We start from the raw sequence: 21,180 nt of genomic DNA, 5'->3' as shown, positions 1-21,180 counted from the left end.
AGGTCGTTTAAAGGTAGGTTGAGTGTTCTTATTCCTCTTTTTTGGGGCAGAAAGTCTAGGTCGTTTAAAGGTAGGTTGAGTGTTCTTATTCCTCTTTTTTGGGGCAGAAAGTCTAGGTCGTTTAAAGGTAGGTTGAGTGTTCTTATTCCTCTTTTTTGGGGCAGAAAGTCTAGGTCGTTTAAAGGTAGGTTGAGTGTTCTTATTCCTCTTTTTTGGGGCAGAAAGTCTAGGTCGTTTAAAGGTAGGTTGAGTGTTCTTATTCCTCTTTTTTGGGGCAGAAAGTCTAGGTCGTTTAAAGGTAGGTTGAGTGTTCTTATTCCTCTTTTTTGGGGCAGAAAGTCTAGGTCGTTTAAAGGTAGGTTGAGTGTTCTTATTCCTCTTTTTTGGGGCAGAAAGTCTAGGTCGTTTAAAGGTAGGTTGAGTGTTCTTATTCCTCTTTTTTGGGGCAGAAAGTCTAGGTCGTTTAAAGGTAGGTTGAGTGTTCTTATTCCTCTTTTTTGGGGCAGAAAGTCTAGGTCGTTTAAAGGTAGGTTGAGTGTTCTTATTCCTCTTTGGCTATTGGTCTGATTATATTCTTTTACTACCAACCGCCCCCTCCCCCACATATTTGCTAACTTTTGCAATGCTTTACATTTTTATTTTTCTAGATCTCAAAACTGCCAGATGATTTTATCATGTAGCTAATTGTTTTATTTTGATACAAATTCTTGTAGTCTTTATTAACACACCCACATTTTTAAAAATGTTTCAGAGAAACACATTCCAGGCTGTCCTTGTTCTTGATGCGACTGGCCGGCAGTCTTTTATTATCCTGAACTATGCCAAGATTGAATGGACGACAGGATCCAACAGTGGGGCAGACGTACATATTGGCCTTGGCGGGATCCCCGCCCAGGTATGGCAGGTAGCTACAGTGTAAGGCTTGGTTGTCTCCCCCTCTACAGTTTTTAAAAAATATTTTTTAGGGACATTTTAAAATAACATTTTTGAAAATATTATTCAGGGACATTTTATAAATAAAATTGTACAATTGTAGACATGGGTCATTTTTGCCCAGCATTAAAAAATAAAATCAAATTTTTAAAATCAGCTGGTAAATTTAGCTGGGTTCACAGCTCTTTGGAAGTGCTGCATCTGATATTTATGTGCATTTCACACATACTTCATAGAAATATTACGTCCCTGGAAACATTACTTCACTGTTAATATTACATAGCTGTAAAACTTAAAAACTTACATCATTTTAAAAATTAGAGTGCTGTCAAAAATTTCATCACTATAAAAATTACATCACCTTAAAAATTACATCACCATAAAAATTACCTCACGTAAAAATTACGGCACTATAAAAATAACATCATTGTACTTGGTTGTATCATTGATATGTTAAAAGACTATTTAGTTTGAGTAATAATTTTACAAGTGCATTGAAGCTAGTCATTTATTGGTCATGTAGAACTGATCTGTGTAACTATTGGTTTGTTTAAACAGAAAACAACCAATCAAATCTTTGCACTTGAAATGGGTTTTTTTATTCTTCACTATGATGCACATTGCCAGTTGTAGACTAAGACTGCACTATTAAAAAACTATAATTTTTTTTTACTGTCATGTTATCTTAGAATGCACACCATTCCCTAGCACAGAAACTATAAATAAACCATTGCACCAATTTGCTGCATGTGTAGATATAAATGATCTCCCAAAGAGCAGGTGCACTCACAACACCACACACAATGTCTGCAGTTTGTGTAGCATCCTCTCATTCACACATTCCCACACCAAGATAAAATTCATATCTCCCCACATCTTGTGAATGCTAGTATTTCACCTTGTGTTACACCCATTGGAAAATGCACATGGATACCTTATGCAAATGAAGCGTAGAACTTTGATTTTCTGTTTTAGTAGTGCATCCATTTTTTCTCTGATACATTTCAGTTAATCAGCTTCCATATTATCAGACATGTTTATTCTAGCTTTTTAGTATTGAGTATTTTATAATTCTATCCCATCCTTCTTTCTTGGAGACACCAGTCTTATGCATGTTATTCTACCAAATTTTTTATCTCTTCATATTTTTTGTAAAGAAAGTTATTCTTTTTTTTTTTTAATTTAAAATTGGTTTTGGTATTAAATTTCATTCAGTGTAAGTATACCATATTAAGTTTTAAATAAAGAAATTTACTAAATATTTGATTTTCCATACAAGCTGCAATCCTGCTTTATTTCTTTAGGTACTTGATGCAAGAACAATAAGCTGTTGAATGATAGCTTGTTAGATAGTTGCCTCCCCTTTTTCTTGTTATTTCTCTAGCTAACTGAGCATTTTTACTGGCTTTGAGTAGACAGCTTGATTGAAAATAAAATGAAATCATAAACAATTATTTTTTTAATTAAATAAAAACTTATCAGCTTAAAAAGTTCACGCCAGGGATGGATTATTTCTATTAGCTCACCACTGACGGATCTCTACACTTCACAAAAGTAGAATTTTTAAGAAAAACAGCTTTTTAGTACCGACAATCTCACCCTAATAAATGTAACCAACCCTGACTTTAAAATCTAGGCTGTGACACCTTAGACACATTCTGAAGCAGAGCTTTAGATTGCTGGAAACTACTAGTGGGTTCTGTCAGTCAGCCACACCACTCACAAATCTTATAGACTGAATTTAGTTCTTCTTGCTATTACAGAAACTTAGAAACATTTCTAAAATGAAACAAGGAAATTCAAATTTCTTGATATTCAGAACCTGTCAAGAAATAGGGTCACCAATGACTGTGTCTTAAAATTGACCAAATATTTCATGTCTCTGCTTGTAGGCTGGCTTCAACGCTGGGGACAGGACCAACTTCTATGAGATAGATGGTGCCAACACTGAGGCTGTCATCAACCTGACAGAAACATCAAACCTGGGCATCCCAGGGAAGTGGATCTTCCGCATTGACTCCAGTCATATAGAAACTGGTTGTTCTCTCTCAAGTAAGGAAATATTTTTGTTGAGAAACTACCAACACAATGTCACAACACCACAACACACTTGCAACACCACAGCATGTAAACTAAACACCATGGCAAATAGTCTAAACATCACAGTACTTACAGCAGCACATTGCCATGCATCAAAATACCACATCACACAGGCCAAACACTTAACAAAACTTGAATGGTATTCTAAAGATACAGACCAAAAACTCCCACAAACAATTAGAAAATGAATGAATAATTTTAAAAAATCTGTAACAGTTATCTAACGTAACCATGAGCTAAACGTTGTCCCATGTCCACAGCATCAGGCGAGGTGTACCCACAGCCAGCGTACAGTTCAATGCTGGGTGGGGTGACCATTGGCATCTCAGGACCTTGTCTTAACTCCACGTCTGACATCCAAGGTCAGCTCCAGCAGCTGGGGCAAGATCTCTGTTGTTATGTTGAGGGTGAGCAGGCCAGGTGCATCCTTCCACCTGTCTTTGACACAGGTGTACTCACCATCTTGCTGAACGTGGATGGAAGGGGATGGAATTATTCAGGCAAATTTGAAATCAGTGAGTGCTAATGTAGACTGTTGAATGGGCATGGAAGGGGATGGAATTATTCGGGCAAATTTGAAATCAGTGAGTGCTAATGTAGACTGATGAATTGGGATATATTTTTTTAAACAATGATTGATGGATTAGTTTAAAAATGTTATGTTCTATTGTGCCTTTTCTTACCTGGATTAAAAGTTCTTTGAAATTGTTTCCACTAGAAAATGTCATGGATGTACCAGCAGAAATCACAAGAAAGAACCCTGAAGACTGGAGAACAGGGGTGAAGGTTTCTGTCAATTGGTCAGAGCCTTACTTCAACGCCAGCGAGTACCTCATTGAAATCTTAGTTTTTAAAGTAAGATAACCTACACTTTTTTTTATGGTTTACATGTTTAAAGTTAAATATTCCCATAGGCCACAAGCGTTCATGTCATTGACCTCAGATAAATTTAAGGTTTTTCTCAAAGTTTTGATTATTAACCTAATCCCAGTATTTTTATTGACTCTTTATGCCTTAATTCTACCCCAGAATGACAATGCATCATTGATATCTGTGTACAACAAAAGTTTTGAGCCACCCAGCAGTCGAGAATATGAGCTAGAAATGCCACCCAGCTCTGTGTTTTCAGGCTTCACAGTGGCTGTTGTTAGAATATCTGCTGCCAGTCTCTACTGCAACAAGTGAGATTTTGTTTTCTTGATATTTTGTTGTTTTCTTGATATTTTGTTGTTTTCTTGATATCTTGTTGTTTTCTTGATATTTTGTTGTTTTCTTGATATTTTGTTGTTTTCTTGATATTTTGTTGTTTTCTTGATATTTTGTTGTTTTCTTGATATTTTGTTGTTTTCTTGATATTTTGTTTCTCATATACTTGACACAACAAGAAACTAAATTGGTTTTCTGTTTTGTCCATTTTATCATTGCCTATTTGATTTCTAGGTCCAATTAGTTTCTTGTTGTGTTCATTAAACAAACAGCATTTTTTAACAGACTTATATTTTTTATACATCCTTTTTCTTTATATATTGTTGTAAAAATGTTTTAAATTTCAGCACTAGACCTGCCATCTACTCTGATGTTTTCCCTGTACGGTTCTCAAGGCGAGATTCAGAGAAGCTTTGCTCTGATTGGCTGTTGAAGCAGTCTTCATTGCCCCCACTTGACTTGACTGGGATTTGTCCGTGCACCCTGAGACAAGCAGAAGGAGACACCGCCCAGTTCAGCACTGATCCATTTTGTTACTCTTGGTCAAGCTCGCCACTCAACTGCCAGTATAGGTCAAAGGCAGCCGTCCAGTGTATTAGCCCAAATCATGTCAGGTATGTCTGGCCATGCTCTTTGCTACATCATCTTTTAACAAATCATTAAAAAAAAATTTATTGAAGGAAACTTTTACGTTAATAGTTTTTATAGATTAAAATTGAAAACCATCACTGCTTGCCTTTTGTATAAATATTTTACTAAAAATATCATTGGTGGAGGATTGTCAAGTTTTGAAGATAGCCAACCAATGAAATAAAGTGGGTGAAGCTATTATTTTTATGAATTAGAAATGTATCCACAAGTCAGTCAAATAAAGAGAGCATGTTTTGACCTTTCATATTTCTCCAACAGTGAGTACTCCTCTACATATCTCTGCTGCTATGACAAAAAGAGCAGTGAGCTGCTGAATGCCTTTGCTGGGAATGGTGGGGGTACTGTCCAGCTCTACAACTACCGCCAGAGGAGGACTGTTGATGATGACAGTATTGTCCCCTACTTCACCTACATGGAGATGGATTTAGTCCCCTATCTGCATTGCTGTGATTTCTCGTCTAACCAGACCCTGTGCAATCAATACCTAGGCTACAGGCAGCCTGTTGGCTGTAAGGGCTATGCACCTCCAGCTGCAGGTAATTTTAAATGTTGAATTATTACATTTTGAAGGAAGAACATTTTTTTTTTAAACTTAATTTTTTATAATAGTTTTAAACAAAAATAATATTTTTTAAAACCCTAAGTCATTTGCGTACATGGCAAAATAATGACTGGGCAGAAGGAACTGATTGTAAAATAATTTGTGGAGCTGATGGAATAGAGGGCAGAAAGAAAGTCAGGGTTGAAAGGGTTAAATGTTATTCTGCTTACATTTTTAGACTAACATTTATGATTGCCCCAATAAGTTGTGTACTCCAGCTAAACTAAGATTTCTGATTGCCCCAATAAGTTGTGTACTCCAGCTAAACTAAGATTTCTGATTGCCCCAATAAGTTGTGTACTCCAGCTAAACTAAGATTTCTGATTGCCCCAATAAGTTGTGTACTCCAGCTAAACTAAGATTTCTGATTGCCCCAATTAGTTGTGTCCAGCTAAACTAAGATTTCTGATTGCCCTAATAAGTTGTGTTGAACTAAACTAAGATATCTGATTGCCCCAATAAACTTTGCCCCTCAACAGCCCAAGCAGCTGGTGACCCACACATTGAAACCCTGGACCGTCTGAGCTACACCTTCAATGGGGTTGGTGAATACATCTTGCTGAGGGTCAAGGACACGGACACTGTTGTCCAGGTGAAGGCATCACAGGCCTTGGATGAGAAAGGTTTGTTTACTTTATCCTCATTCATTTATTTCTCATTCCTCTATACAACAGCTGACAAGTCAACAAACCCTCTATACAACAGGCATCACAGGCCTTGGATGAGAAAGGTTGGTTTACTTTATTCTCATTCATTCAACTCCTTCGTTTGAAACATTGGATCTTCTTGGTACTGCCTCCTGGTCTGTTGTATGGTTCTAATAACATCTTTCTAACCTTCAGGTGTAGAACAAAATGCGAGTGTGTTTACTGTATGGTTCTAATAACATCTTTCTAACCTTCAGGTGTAGAACAAAATGCGAGTGTGTTTACTGTATGGTTCTAATAAAATCTTTCTAACCTTCAGGTGTAGAACAAAATGCGACTGTGTTTACTGCGATGGCCTTGAACTCAAGTGGTCAGAGACTAGAGATCAGAGCAGAGAGCCTGGACCTAGTGGCTCTCTATGTCAACACTGTGGCCTTTGATTTAAGCACACCCATGGCTGTCTTGGAAGGTGAGAGCCTTATGCAGATGATTAGTAATCTTTAATTAGTCCAATGGTCACTTGATTGGGGAAATGTGTGCAAATATTGCTATGTAAACCTGTAGAGTAAAACAAAAGGACACCTAGATACCCTCTATGACAAACACCTTCAAAATTCTATAAAACCAAAGCCATAATTTAAGACAACCACTAACAGCATTGCAATTGATTTCAGGGATGACCATCTACAAAAATCAGACCCAGAATGACAGTGTGGAGTTGACCATTGTCCTAGAACAGACGGGGTTGTCTCTCCTTGTTGAAGCAACCACTGAAAAACTGTTGAACATCATGGTGATGGCTGGCTCCCAGCTTAAAGGTAAACACTTGTCAAACAATGTTAACATCAGCCATGTCATGTTAACACTTGTCAATGTTACATTAGCCATGCCATGTTAACACTTGTCAAACATTGTTAACATTAGCCATGTCATGTTAACACAAGTCAAACATTGTTAGCAATAGCCATGTCATGTTAACACTAGTCAAACATGGTTAACATTAGCCATGTCATGTTAACACAAGTCAAACATTGTTAGCAATAGCCATGTCATGTTAACACTAGTCAAACATTGTTAGCAATAGCCATGTCATGTTAACACTAACCAAACCGCATTAACCATGCAACAGCAAATACCTAGAAATCTAGTTTGAACAATGTAAACAATATCTATAACATTGTAGAATAAAACAGCACATACCTAGAAATCTAGTTTGAATGATGTAAACAATATCTATAACATTGTAGAATAAAACTTAAGGATGTGAATTGCTTAGCTGAGGGTATCAACACAACAACTTGCTGGAAGAATAAAACTTTTAATGTTAAGAAGAAAATACCTGGCTTTATCTACAGGTAAACTGGAGGGACTGCTGGGAAACTTCAATGGCGACCCAGCGGATGATCTGATGGCCAGTGATGGTAGACTGCTCTCCCCTGAGGCAAACATGCGAGACATCCACTTCAACTTTGGCCTGACATGTAGGTTGCTACTTCACCTCCTGGCACAAACTTTCTTTATTGCTGCTTCTATAGACCATAGGCAAAATAAACTGGCGCAAACATTCTTTACTGCTGCTTCTATAGACCATAGACAAAATAAACTGGCGCAAACTTTCTTTATTGCTGCTTCTATAGACCATAGGCAAAATAAACTGGCGCAAACATTCTTTACTGCTGCTTCTATAGACCATAGACAAAATAAACTGGCGCAAACTTTCTTTATTGCTGCTTCTATAGACCATAGGCAAAATAAACTGGCTCAAACTTTCTTTACTGCTGATTCTATAGACCATAGACAAAATAAACTGGCTCAAACTTTCTTTACTGCTGCTTCTATAGACCATAGACAAAACATACTGTCACAAACATTCTTTACTGCTGCTTCTATAGACCATAGACAAAATATACTGTCACAAACATTCTTTACTGCTGCTTCTATAGACCATAGGCAAAATAAACTGTCACAAACATTCTTTACTGCTGCTTCTCTATAACATACACAAAGTAACATGTTTTCTTGGTTTTCTGAAATGAATGTACTGATGTGGTCAATTTATTTTCTGTAACAAATAATTTTTCCTTGTAGGGGAAGTGCCAGCAAATACAAGTCTGTTTACCCGACTAGCATCAGACATGGAGGAGTCCAACTTAGCTGACGCTGCAACCAACCAGAGTTATGTCCCTGTATTTGTTGATGAAATAGTTCCCAGGCGCAATGATACATCTGTGCTATGTGGAAAAAATTTGCAATGCATGTACGACTATGAGTTGACAGGAAAGAAAAGTATTGCAATGTCAACTCTGAAGTTTAATGAGAGATATGAAGAAAGATTGAAAGAAATAGAACCAGGTTTGTCCAAGTTTTTTTAAATAATTTTTTTTTCTTTATGAATAACTTTGTAAAAGAATTATTTAAGTTAAATGCTTATATTTAAAAGGTAACTACTAGCTGATTATGTTTTTAAAATGTCTAGCTCTTTGAACAAATGTAGTTATAGAAGATAGAAAATCAATGTTTGTCTTCAGTAGGTTACTTTAGCACATAAGTAAAGCACTAATCTCACAAATTCTAAAGATCACATTTTTAATACTGTCAAATAAATAGCTAATAGATTTGTGCAATCATTGAAATTGTCAGTTTCAAATTATATTGTTGACACTTATCAGTTGTACACACCATTCCTGACATTTGAAAAGTTCAATAAAAAGTCTGTTAAAAAAGAATAAATATATTTGTTGAGCTGCCAACATTTTGGTTATGTAGTTGGTGCATCATCTTTTCAAAATTACCACTGCTAATTTTTTTACGTTATTGTCCACTGTGAATTTTTTTTTTAACTCCCATTTTTCTTATTGCCAGTTACCCGATGTGACTATGTTCCTGGAGTAGAAAATGGCAATTTTAACATAAGTGGCCAGAAGGTCAACGACACCGTTGTTGTGGAGTGTGACGAGGGTTTTGTCGTAAATGGGACAGTAACAGTTCTCAAGTGTCTGCCCAATGGACAGTGGAGCAGCTCACTTCCTTCTTGCTACAGAGGTTCTTTTCTTTATGACTTGGTTAATCTGTTCTTCTCACAGAATTCATTCTTTAATAACTGATTTATTTTTTTTAAAAGTGTCAGTGTTGTCATGGCAACTTGAGACAACTACTCAGATGATTGTACTAGTAATTTTGTTTTCAACAGTTCCAATAAAAGCAGAAGAAACATTTCCTTTGATTTATATTGCTGTTGGAGCTGCTTCTGGGGGCTTTGTTCTAGTCGTGTTGGTGGTGTTTGCTGTACGGCTCACGTGGGGGCGCAACAAACCAAAGCCAGGGAAAGATAACCAGACAGATCAAAGGTCAGATTAATTTGCATATTTTCTAAGAGCTTCACAGATTTCCAATTTTTGTTAACTTTAACTGAGTATGTTTTTGTAGAGAATGGTTTGAAAAAGTTTATTCTTTCAAATATTGTTTAGTTTCACATAGAATTTGAATTTTTCGTCATATTATTCTTGCAGCTCTGATTGTGGACACAGTATAGAGCTGCCAACCATTTTCCCCATATCTGACATTCCGTCTCCTGTATTTGAGAACCCGCTATTTTTGTCAAGGTCTGACCATTTCCTCTTGATTTACTTTGTAATGTATTTAAAGTGTAAATAAATGTTGCCTTGAATGTCCAGTACATAATGCAAGATTAAATAAGGAGGCTCAAAACAAACAACATTGTAATACTGTTTTTCTGTTCTTACTTACAGCCTACAGAAACTGAGTGAAAAAGGAAGCTTCCACATACCAAGGCCAACTTATGTAGACCCAAATATATACTCGGAGTACTTTTAAAAGACACTAGTGTTGGGTTACACTGACTTGATAGAATCAGCTAACACTTCCAACCTCAATTGTCAACCAGTGTCACCAAGCCCTCTCCATACCTTTGTACAACAGCTGACATCAAACCCTCTATACAACAGCTGAAAAGTCAACAAACCCTCTATACAACAGCTGACAAGTCAACAAACCCTCTATACATCTGACAAGTCAACAAACCCTATATACATCAGCTGAGAAGTCAACAAACCCTCTATACAACAGCTGACAAGTCAACAAACCCTCTATACATCTGACAAGTCAACAAACCCTCTATACAACAGCTGACAAGTCAACAAACCCTCTATACATTTGTACAACAGCTGACAAGGAAACTGGTAGGGGAAAGAAAAGTTTACAAAGACAGAAAAATGTGTGCCTTTACTTGAATGCACACGATAAAACTTCCAAGCATTCAAAAATAAAACAACGTAATGGCCATTTGGGAAGGTAATTGTGCAAGTCAGCAGGACTGACTTACATGGCCAACATGATTTACATTTATTATTCTAAGCATGCAAGAGAATTTATTGTTCCAGTGCCTATTTCATGATTCAGGAGAAAGCAAGCACATTATGGCATATCAACATCATCATCCATCTCTGAAGTGTATTTTATTTTCAGTGCACCAACTCTCAGCTAATTAACATCACACTTAAATGACCTTAGTGCTCTGAACTTGAGCAGACACATCTAAGTGCTGGTCTTAAGCACGCATTCCTTACACAATGTATTTGGCTCTGATTAAAATTATCTCCAGTGATGAGTGAAGAAAGTACAAAAATTGTTTATCTGACTTCTTGGGCGTACCACTGAGAAATTGAGGACAGTTGAATATTTTGGTGGGAACATTTGTTGTGCTTGCTCAAGCCATACATCAGGAATATCATGATACTGTATCTACTTCGCAGCAATTTCAAACATGGAACAGTCACATGAACTTTTATAAAACAAATACTTGAATTATGATTCAGTCGTCAACATAGGCCTGTAAACTCACAACATGTTTGTTGAGCTGAGGATTAAACCAGAAAAACAATGCAGCAGAGTGATGATAAAATCACAATACATGCACCCCTTGTTTGTTTATGGATTTCATCCTATGGGGATTGATACAGTCTCATGTGTGAGGATTGGTACAGTCTCATGTGTGAGGATTGGTACAGTCTCATGTGTAGGGATTGGTACAGTCTCATGTGTGATTATCAAAATACAGTAAAGACTTGTTTGAGCCAAAAAAAACAGATCACATGATTGACAGAGCCAACTTTAAAACCACAGTGTCCAGTTTTGGTACAGAAATAATGTCTAGCACTCAGACCAAATCTTGGACAACACAATATTTCTCTCTGTTGGTTGGCGTTTGTAAATTGAATGTAAGAAAAGATACCTCCTTTATATTTAGTCAACACATTTAAAATTTCTGTGCATAATGTTTTATTTGGATGTTATTCTTCATTAATTTTTTTATCGCAAAAAAAAAAGAATATTAACATATTTATTAAACATGTTAAAATATGAACTAATTAAACATGCTAAAGTGTTAAAAAGTTAACATTTTCATCATAAACATTTGAACATTAAAAATATGAAATGATTAACTAAACGTGTTAAAATATTAATGAACGGGGGAAAAATTGTCAGCTTTTCCAATATTTATCTGCTGCTGAAAGTATTTCTATATGTTTGATACCTACCCCAAAAAACAGTCATTCAAATTATGCTTGGCAAAGTTTCTAACAACTGTCCAATCCAACTAGAAATCTAATCCAATTTTTTTACTACTGGGTATGTGCTAATGTAGTACAAGGAAACTAGTTTCAGTTTATATGTCTACACAGTTGCTAATAAATAACAATCAATCTACTTCTAAAATTGGAGAATAGATTTGTTTAACTTTGTAGTATGTTGTAACACACTATTATACTCCAACAAGACTTAGTCATAATTAGTCATTTTATTTTTTGTACCTATATCTATTTGTGAATGTGTCCATGTAGTTGTATGGACTTGAGAAGGCATGCAAATCTTCATAGTGTGCTTTACTATGTAGTTAATGAGTTAACTAAGTCTCAGATTGGTAGCAGTTAGCATTTTGTTGATCACAGCACATTTGTACTATACATTTGAAAAAATCTGGCTAAAAGTTTGAGTGAATCAGGAACATTAAAATGTGAGCTGAACTTTGTGCCATATGTCACTGTAAATGTGCATCAATAATATAGCACACAAATATTTTCTATATAATTATCATCCTTTTGTTTGAGTGTCCTCCTCTGCACATTTAATGATACCTATATAATGAGATGCATAATTTTTTTATACTAGTTCTACAAGTTTGAGTATAGCAGGGCTATCTAATATTGTAGATGCTTCAACTTTAGATAAGTTCATTTTTGACATTTATTTACTCATGTTAAATGTAGTTGTCTTAAAATTGAATCATTTTCCGACAATACCCAATCAATGTCTGTAGCATAACCCAGCTCATTATCTTTTGTTTCCTTTATTTTTACCAAGAAAAATCAGGAGCCTGTTTTTAATGTGTGGTAGACTCCATTATTGTCTATAATTACATTTACTGACTTTTAATTTTTTATGAACAGGAACAGAATAAATCATTAAAATGCTTTTTAATTTAAAAAATAATTCTTAAAACTAGATTTTTTTTAAAATTGTGATTTTTAATTAACTCTTTTTACAGAATGTTATTTTAATAGTCAAATTTTTATCATAACAAAATTCTTATTTAAAAATGTATTCCAAAGGTGCCATTGAAAAAATGTTATCAAATGTTACTTTTAAAATGCTTAAATCATCTACTTAATGTTTTTTTTTAAAACTATACTGCTAGTTCGCTAGTACTTTTTGTACATTAGAAAATAAATAACTTCATAATTTTCTGTTTAGCTAGAAGTACTTGAGTAATTAGCAAATAATATCCACCAGGGACATTAACAATCAGCCAATATGTATAATTTATCTAGTTTTTTCTTCTTCTAATTTTAGTATGGAAATGTATTTTGTAGCTATTTATAAAATAGAGTTTTGTGTTTCTTTAATGCTCTTTGATGTATGAATAGTTTAATCAAAATATGTTAACAAGTGAATGCATAAGTAATAAAAGTATATGTGTGTGTATATATATATATAGATACATACATAGATAAAAGTGTGTGATTCACAGAATACAAGCTTCCTATTGTTATCATTATCTTCTATCTAGTCAAACCTGTTAATATTACTTCTGATCAATTGTTTGTTTTACTTGCTACGAGAACCTGAACTCATGTATCTGCCATTTTTAAACCTGTAGATAATGGGTTTTTAATTTGTTGTTGTATCATACCTACAGATAACCATGAGTGTAGCATAATTCTATATTAATTATGTCACAGGCAGATCGTTATAAATTATTATTTGATCTGAGATGAGACGTTAATTAGCAATATTTTCAGGTGTTTTTCCGCAAAGTCAGTTTGTGAAATTTCAAATGTTTGTACCGGTGCCTTTGTATTTTCTACATTACAACCATATTTACTTAAAGCTAATTCGAATGCTAATATTTATTTTTAAAGTTCACGTGTCTTATGGGCGATATGTTTTCTGCTTACTTATTTTTTGTTTGTTTGAAAAGTGTTTTCAAATAACTTAATATTGCACTTATTCATTAACTTATTTTAAACTGTATATTTCTTATAAAAATGTATATAGTAGTGGATAAATTTCATGTATCCCTGCCCCACTTAAAACAAGAGCCTGTCAAGCATGGGGGGGGGGGGAGAGAGATTCTGAACTGGTTTTTTTTGTTTAAATAAGATCTTTATTCGCATTTGTCATGAAGTTGTCCTGTTCTTTTTTCAATTTTGAAACTTTTTCTGTCTGACCTTGTTTACTAGAATCAGAATTTTTTTGTCACATGCATGTTTGCCTACACCTATTTTTATCCTCAGCAATAACAACATATTCCCAACAGCAACCTGTCTACAACACCAACCTGTCCACAACACCAACCTGTCTACAACACCAATCTGTCTACAACACCAACCTGTCTACAACACCAACCTGTCCTCAACACCAACCTGCCCCCAACACCAACCTGCCCCCAACCTGTCCCCAACACCAACCTGCCCCCAACACCAACCTGTCTACAACACCAACCTGTCTACAACACCAACCTGTCCCCAACACCAACCTGTCTACAACACCAACCTGTCCCCAACACCAACCTGTCCCCAACACCAACCTGTCTACAACACCAACCTGTCTACAACACCAACCTATCCCCAACACCAACCTGTCTACAACACCAACCTGTCCCCAACACCAACCTGTCCCAACCTGCCCCCAACACCAACCTGTCTACAACACCAACCTGCCCCCAACACCAACCTGTCCCCAACACCAACCTGCCCCCAACACCAACCTGCCCCAACACCAACCTGCCACCAACCTGTCCCCAACACCAACCTGTCTACAACACCAACTTGTCTACAACACCAACCTGTCTACAACACCAACCTGCCCCCAACACCAACCTGTCTACAACACCAACCTGTCCCCAACACCAACCTGTCTACAACACCAACCTGTCCCCAACACCAACCTGCCCCCAACACCAACCTGCCCCCAACAACAACCTGCCCCAACACCAACCTGCCACCAACCTGTCCCCAACACCAACCTGTCTACAACACCAACCTGTCTACAACACCAACTTGTCTACAACACCAACCTGTCTACAACACCAACCTGCCCCCAACACCAACCTGTCTACAACACCAACCTGTCCCCAACACCAACCTGTCTCCAACACCAACCTGTCTACAACACCAACCTGTCCCCAACACCAACCTGCCCCCAACACCAACCTGTCTACAACACCAACCTATCCCCAACACCAACCTTTCCCCAACACCAACCTGTCTACAACACCAACCTGTCTACAACCTGCCACTAACACCAACCTGTCCCCAACACCAACTTGTCTACAACACCAACCTGCCCCCAACACCAACCTGTCTACAACACCAACCTGCCCCGAACACCAACCTGTCTACAACACCAACCTGTCTACAACACCAACCTGTCCCCAACACCAACCTGCCCCCAACACCAACCTGCCCCCAACAACAACCTGTCTACAACACCAACCTGCCCCCAACACCAACCTGCCCCCAACACCAACCTGTCCCCAACACCAACCTGCCCCCAACACCAACTTGTCTACAACACCAACCTGTCTACAACACCAACCTGCCCCCAACACCAACCTGTCTACAACACCAACCTGTCTACAACACCAACCTGTCTACAACACCAACCTGCCCCCAACACCAACTTGTCTACAACACCAACCTGTCCCCAACACCAACCTGTCTCCAACACCAACCTGTCTACAACACCAACCTGTCCCCAACACCAACCTGTCTACAACACCAACCTATCCCCAACACCAACCTGTGCCCAACACCAACCTGCCACCAACCTGTCCCAAACACCAACCTGCCCCCAACACCAACCTGTCTACAACACCAACCTGTCCCCAACACCAACCTTTCCCCAACACCAACCTGTCTCCAACACCAACCTGTCTACAACACCAACCTGTCTACAACACCAACCTGCCCCCAACACCAACCTGCCCCCCAACACCACCTGTCTACAACACCAACCTGCCCCCAACACCAACCTGCCCCCAACACCAACCTGCCCCCAACACCAACCTGTCTACAACACCAACCTGCCCCCAACACCAACCTGCCCCCAACACCAACCTGCCCCCAACACCAACCTGCCCCCAACACCACCTGTCTACAACACCAACCTGCCCCCAACACCAACCTGCCCCCAACACCAACCTGCCCCCAACACCAACCTGTCTATAACACCAACCTGCCCCCAACACCAACCTGCCACCAACCTGTCCCCAACACCAACCTGCCCCCAACACCACCTGTCTACAACACCAACCTGTCTACAATACCAACCTGTCTATAACACCAACCTGCCCCCAACACCAACCTGCCACCAACCTGTCCCCAACACCAACCTGCCCCCAACACCAACCTGTCTACAACACCAACCTGTCTACAACACCAACCTGCCCCCAACACCACATGTCTACAACACCAACCTGCCCCCAACACCAACCTGCCCCCAACACCAACCTGTCTACAACACCAACCTGTCCCAAACACCAACCTGTCTACAACACCAACCTGCCCCCAACACCACCTGTCTACAACACCAACCTGTCTACAATACCAACCTGTCTATAACACCAACCTGCCCCCAACACCAACCTGCCACCAACCTGTCCCCAACACCAACCTGCCCCCAACACCACCTGTCTACAACACCAACCTGTCTACAATACCAACCTGTCTATAACACCAACCTGCCCCCAACACCAACCTGCCACCAACCTGTCCCCAACACCAACCTGTCCCCAACACCAACCTGTCTACAACACCAACCTGTCCCCAACACCAACCTGCCCCCAACACCAACCTGCCCCCAACAACAACCTGCCCCAACACCAACCTGCCACCAACCTGTCCCCAACACCAACCTGTCTACAACACCAACCTGTCTACAACACCAACTTGTCTACAACACCAACCTGTCTACAACACCAACCTGCCCCCAACACCAACCTGTCTACAACACCAACCTGTCCCCAACACCAACCTGTCTCCAACACCAACCTGTCTACAACACCAACCTGTCCCCAACATCAACCTGCCCCCAACACCAACCTGTCTACAACACCAACCTATCCCCAACACCAACCTTTCCCCAACACCAACCTGTCTACAACACCAACCTGTCTACAACCTGCCACTAACACCAACCTGTCCCCAACACCAACTTGTCTACAACACCAACCTGCCCCCAACACCAACCTGTCTACAACACCAACCTGCCCCGAACACCAACCTGTCTACAACACCAACCTGTCTACAACACCAACCTGTCCCCAACACCAACCTGCCCCCAACACCAACCTGCCCCCAACAACAACCTGTCTACAACACCAACCTGCCCCCAACACCAACCTGCCCCCAACACCAACCTGTCCCCAACACCAACCTGCCCCCAACACCAACTTGTCTACAACACCAACCTGTCTACAACACCAACCTGCCCCCAACACCAACCTGTCTACAACACCAACCTGTCTACAACACCAACCTGTCTACAACACCAACCTGCCCCCAACACCAACCTGTCTACAACACCAACCTGTCCCCAACACCAACCTGTCTCCAACACCAACCTGTCTACAACACCAACCTGTCCCCAACACCAACCTGTCTACAACACCAACCTATCCCCAACACCAACCTGTCCCCAACACCAACCTGCCACCAACCTGTCCCAAACACCAACCTGCCCCCAACACCAACCTGTCTACAACACCAACCTGTCCCCAACACCAACCTTTCCCCAACACCAACCTGTCTCCAACACCAACCTGTCCCCAACACCAACCTGTCTACAACACCAACCTGTCTACAACACCAACTTGTCTACAACACCAACCTGTCTACAACACCAACCTGCCCCCAACACCAACCTGTCTACAACACCAACCTGCCCCCAACACCAACCTGCCCCCAACACCAACCTGCCCCCAACACCAACCTGTCTACAACACCAACCTGCCCCCAACACCAACCTGCCCCCAACACCAACCTGCCCCCAACACCAACCTGCCCCCAACACCAACCTGCCCCCAACACCAACCTGCCCCCAACACCAACCTGTCTACAACACCAACCTGCCCCCAACACCAACCTGCCCCCAACACCAACCTGCCCCCAACACCAACCTGCCCCCAACACCAACCTGCCCCCAACACCAACCTGCCCCCAACACCACCTGTCTACAACACCAACCTGCCCCCAACACCAACCTGCCCCCAACACCAACCTGCCCCCAACACCAACCTGCCCCCAACACCAACCTGTCTATAACACCAACCTGCCCCCAACACCAACCTGCCACCAACCTGTCCCCAACACCAACCTGCCCCCAACACCACCTGTCTACAACACCAACCTGTCTACAATACCAACCTGTCTATAACACCAACCTGCCCCCAACACCAACCTGCCACCAACCTGTCCCCAACACCAACCTGCCCTCAACACCAACCTGTCTACAACACCAACCTGTCTACAACACCAACCTGTCTACAACACCAACCTGCCCCCAACACCACATGTCTACAACACCAACCTGCCCCCAACACCAACCTGCCCCCAACACCAACCTGTCTACAACACCAACCTGTCCCAAACACCAACCTGTCTACAACACCAACCTGCCCCCAACACCACCTGTCTACAACACCAACCTGTCTACAATACCAACCTGCCCCCAACACCAACCTGCCACCAACCTGTCCCCAACACCAACCTGCCCCCAACACCAACCTGCCCCCAACACCAACCTGCCCCCAACACCAACCTGTCTATAACACCAACCTGCCCCCAACACCAACCTGCCACCAACCTGTCCCCAACACCAACCTGCCCCCAACACCACCTGTCTACAACACCAACCTGTCTACAATACCAACCTGTCTATAACACCAACCTGCCCCCAACACCAACCTGCCACCAACCTGTCCCCAACACCAACCTGCCCCCAACACCAACCTGTCTACAACACCAACCTGTCTACAACACCAACCTGTCTACAACACCAACCTGCCCCCAACACCACATGTCTACAACACCAACCTGCCCCCAACACCAACCTGCCCCCAACACCAACCTGTCTACAACACCAACCTGTCCCAAACACCAACCTGTCTACAACACCAACCTGCCCCCAACACCACCTGTCTACAACACCAACCTGTCTACAATACCAACCTGCCCCCAACACCAACCTGCCACCAACCTGTCCCCAACACCAACCTGCCCCCAACACCACCTGTCTACAACACCAACCTGTCTACAATACCAACCTGTCTATAACACCAACCTGCCCCCAACACCAACCTGCCACCAACCTGTCCCCAACACCAACCTGCCCCCAACACCAACCTGTCTACAACACCAACCTGTCTACAACACCAACCTGCCCCCAACACCAACCTGCCCCCAACACCAACCTGCCCCCAACACCAACCTGCCCCCAACACCAACCTGGCCCCAACACCAACCTGTCCCTAACAACACCACCTGTCTTAAATATCACCACTTGTATCTGACATGAACATCCATGTATGTTTAATAAAAGGGAGCCTTCTTGTATAAGGCCTATCCATTTTAATACTGATTGATCCTAATTTATAAAAACTACCCGATGAAGCATGACTTGGTAATATGGGAATCATGAACTATATTCAACAGGCATTGATTTTTACCACAACCTAATACAAATTGTTGTACTGATAAATTACCACAACAGAGATACCTTTGAAAAAAATGTACATAAGTCATTTAGAGTGCCATCTCATTTAGGTCTGTTTGAAATTTGCTTTAATAAATATTACTGTAAGACTGTTTTTAAAATATGTATTTAAAATGTTTTTTAATTTTTAAAAAATTAGCTGGCATGCATAGAACTAACATTTTAAAATTTAGGTTATAAAAATGATATATCCTTTGTAGATAACTTGACTTCCTCTATAGATGGCCTGTAAAGCAATTTAGGCAGTTTTTAATGTAAATTTTGTTTTGTTTTCCTGCTGTGTAATTGTGACTAATTTATTTGTAGCTAATAACCATTTGTTATTGTGATATATTGTAATGTTTTTGCATTGTATGTATATTTTAAACTTTAAAAAAATGTAAAAGTTGTTACTGTAGTCTTTTGTTTTGTTATAGTTATCTTACATGTTGCATTGATTAGCATTTTTGTTCAGCAAAACCAAACACTACTTTGTAAAATTATGGGATTGAGAGTATGAATAACTTATGCTAATGAGCTGACTGGCTGTATCTTGTACAGAGTTTGTTGTGTGTTGGGAGCGTGCAGATTTCATCTCAGGTGCATTTTTTGTTGAGAGTGGCTGAGAAATGTTTTCGGTTGATTTTCCAGCTTCTCCCGTGCATGTAGTGTGTAGTCCAGTTGGAGCATGCCCTCAGACGGTGTGTTCAATGTTGAATGTGCTGTGGCCGTTTGTCCACACACAATCTAGGCAGTCATATTATTCTATTCATCATTGTTGTTGACCTGCTTGTTCACTGATTGGTCCATTCATTGTTAATATCATTGTAGCCTCGTTTTGACCCTGACTCCTGCAACTCATTTGTTTCATCAATTAAAAAAAAAAGAAATACAATAAGAAATATCGCTGGTCTCATTGTTTTCTTCTTTTGATTTAAATGAATTTGTGAAGAAATATATGTATGTGCATGTAAAACAGGTAAGACAGGGCGAACTTTGAACAACAAATGTGATAGTATCAGGTAAATATCGCAGTCCAAAAGTATTCCCGCCCTACATCGCCCATTGGATTTTTACTTTCTCGTATATACGAAGTATAGAGAAAGTCGTGTAATCGTGCAAAAAAAAAATAAATAAATCAAGATACGTTTTACTCCTCCCTGAGTCGGAAAAACATAGTTTTGTAATCTTGTCTGTGTGTGTGTGTGTAAACACGATACCTTGAGTACCGTTACAGCTAGGTTGATGAAATTTCATATGTACGTATTATATCAAAATCGTAGATCCGTATCAACATTTGAGCGATTTCCGATAACCGGAAGTGGAACTTTTTCTACTATGAACTTTTTAAAAGAGTACTATTTCAGATAAAACTCCCGTTTATTTTTTTTTAAAAGGTAGCGGTATAACTACCCAAACATACAAAAGCGCTATGCCTACAGCAACACTAGTTACAAATGTATTGAGACAAGCTCTAACATTTTGTTAAAAGAATCAGATTTCATTTCCAATAGTCAGGTTTTTAAAATTTTCTAGATATCTAACTCAAGCAGTAGTATGAGTACATGGGCGCCAACTTATCAATTTGAAAAAAAATTAGTACCCATCCTGCAAGATGGTAGTTGTTTGAATACGATTGTCCCATGCTATACTATACACCAGATACCATCATCTTATATTTTCACTGGATCTTTGAAGACATCAAACTTAAAACATAGATCTAATAATGCATGTATACACGATTCGAGACCGACCGCAGTAAATCTACTC

The 21,180-nt window shown here is 39.9% G+C and overlaps 1 protein-coding gene across 3 annotated transcripts in view; it reads left to right on the top strand.

The window, feature by feature from the left end:
• The window catches only part of LOC131957213 (sushi domain-containing protein 2), a 62,161-nt gene extending 47,741 nt beyond the window's left edge, over positions 1-14,420 (top strand). For all 3 annotated transcript variants that reach the window (XM_059321962.1, XM_059321960.1, XM_059321963.1), the window contains exons 5-20: positions 752-895; positions 2,826-2,985; positions 3,294-3,548; positions 3,752-3,888; positions 4,063-4,214; positions 4,587-4,853; positions 5,149-5,426; positions 5,971-6,114; positions 6,458-6,607; positions 6,813-6,956; positions 7,494-7,619; positions 8,227-8,490; positions 9,001-9,180; positions 9,329-9,485; positions 9,648-9,740; positions 9,888-14,420. In XM_059321962.1, the coding sequence (XP_059177945.1) occupies positions 752-895; positions 2,826-2,985; positions 3,294-3,548; positions 3,752-3,888; positions 4,063-4,214; positions 4,587-4,853; positions 5,149-5,426; positions 5,971-6,114; positions 6,458-6,607; positions 6,813-6,956; positions 7,494-7,619; positions 8,227-8,490; positions 9,001-9,180; positions 9,329-9,485; positions 9,648-9,740; positions 9,888-9,972 (2,736 nt within the window). In that variant the 3' untranslated portion in view covers positions 9,973-14,420. The remainder of the gene's footprint in view (positions 1-751; positions 896-2,825; positions 2,986-3,293; positions 3,549-3,751; positions 3,889-4,062; positions 4,215-4,586; positions 4,854-5,148; positions 5,427-5,970; positions 6,115-6,457; positions 6,608-6,812; positions 6,957-7,493; positions 7,620-8,226; positions 8,491-9,000; positions 9,181-9,328; positions 9,486-9,647; positions 9,741-9,887) is intronic.
• Positions 14,421-21,180: the final 6,760 nt, after the last annotated feature.

This window comes from Physella acuta, unplaced genomic scaffold (genome assembly GCF_028476545.2).
Source record: "Physella acuta isolate Inbredline_101_S28 unplaced genomic scaffold, ASM2847654v3 ptg001221l, whole genome shotgun sequence".
In the NCBI taxonomy this organism is placed as follows: domain Eukaryota; kingdom Metazoa; phylum Mollusca; class Gastropoda; family Physidae; genus Physella; species Physella acuta.
Note: the sequence above shows the minus strand (reverse complement) of the source record. Positions and strands in the feature narration are given on the sequence as shown.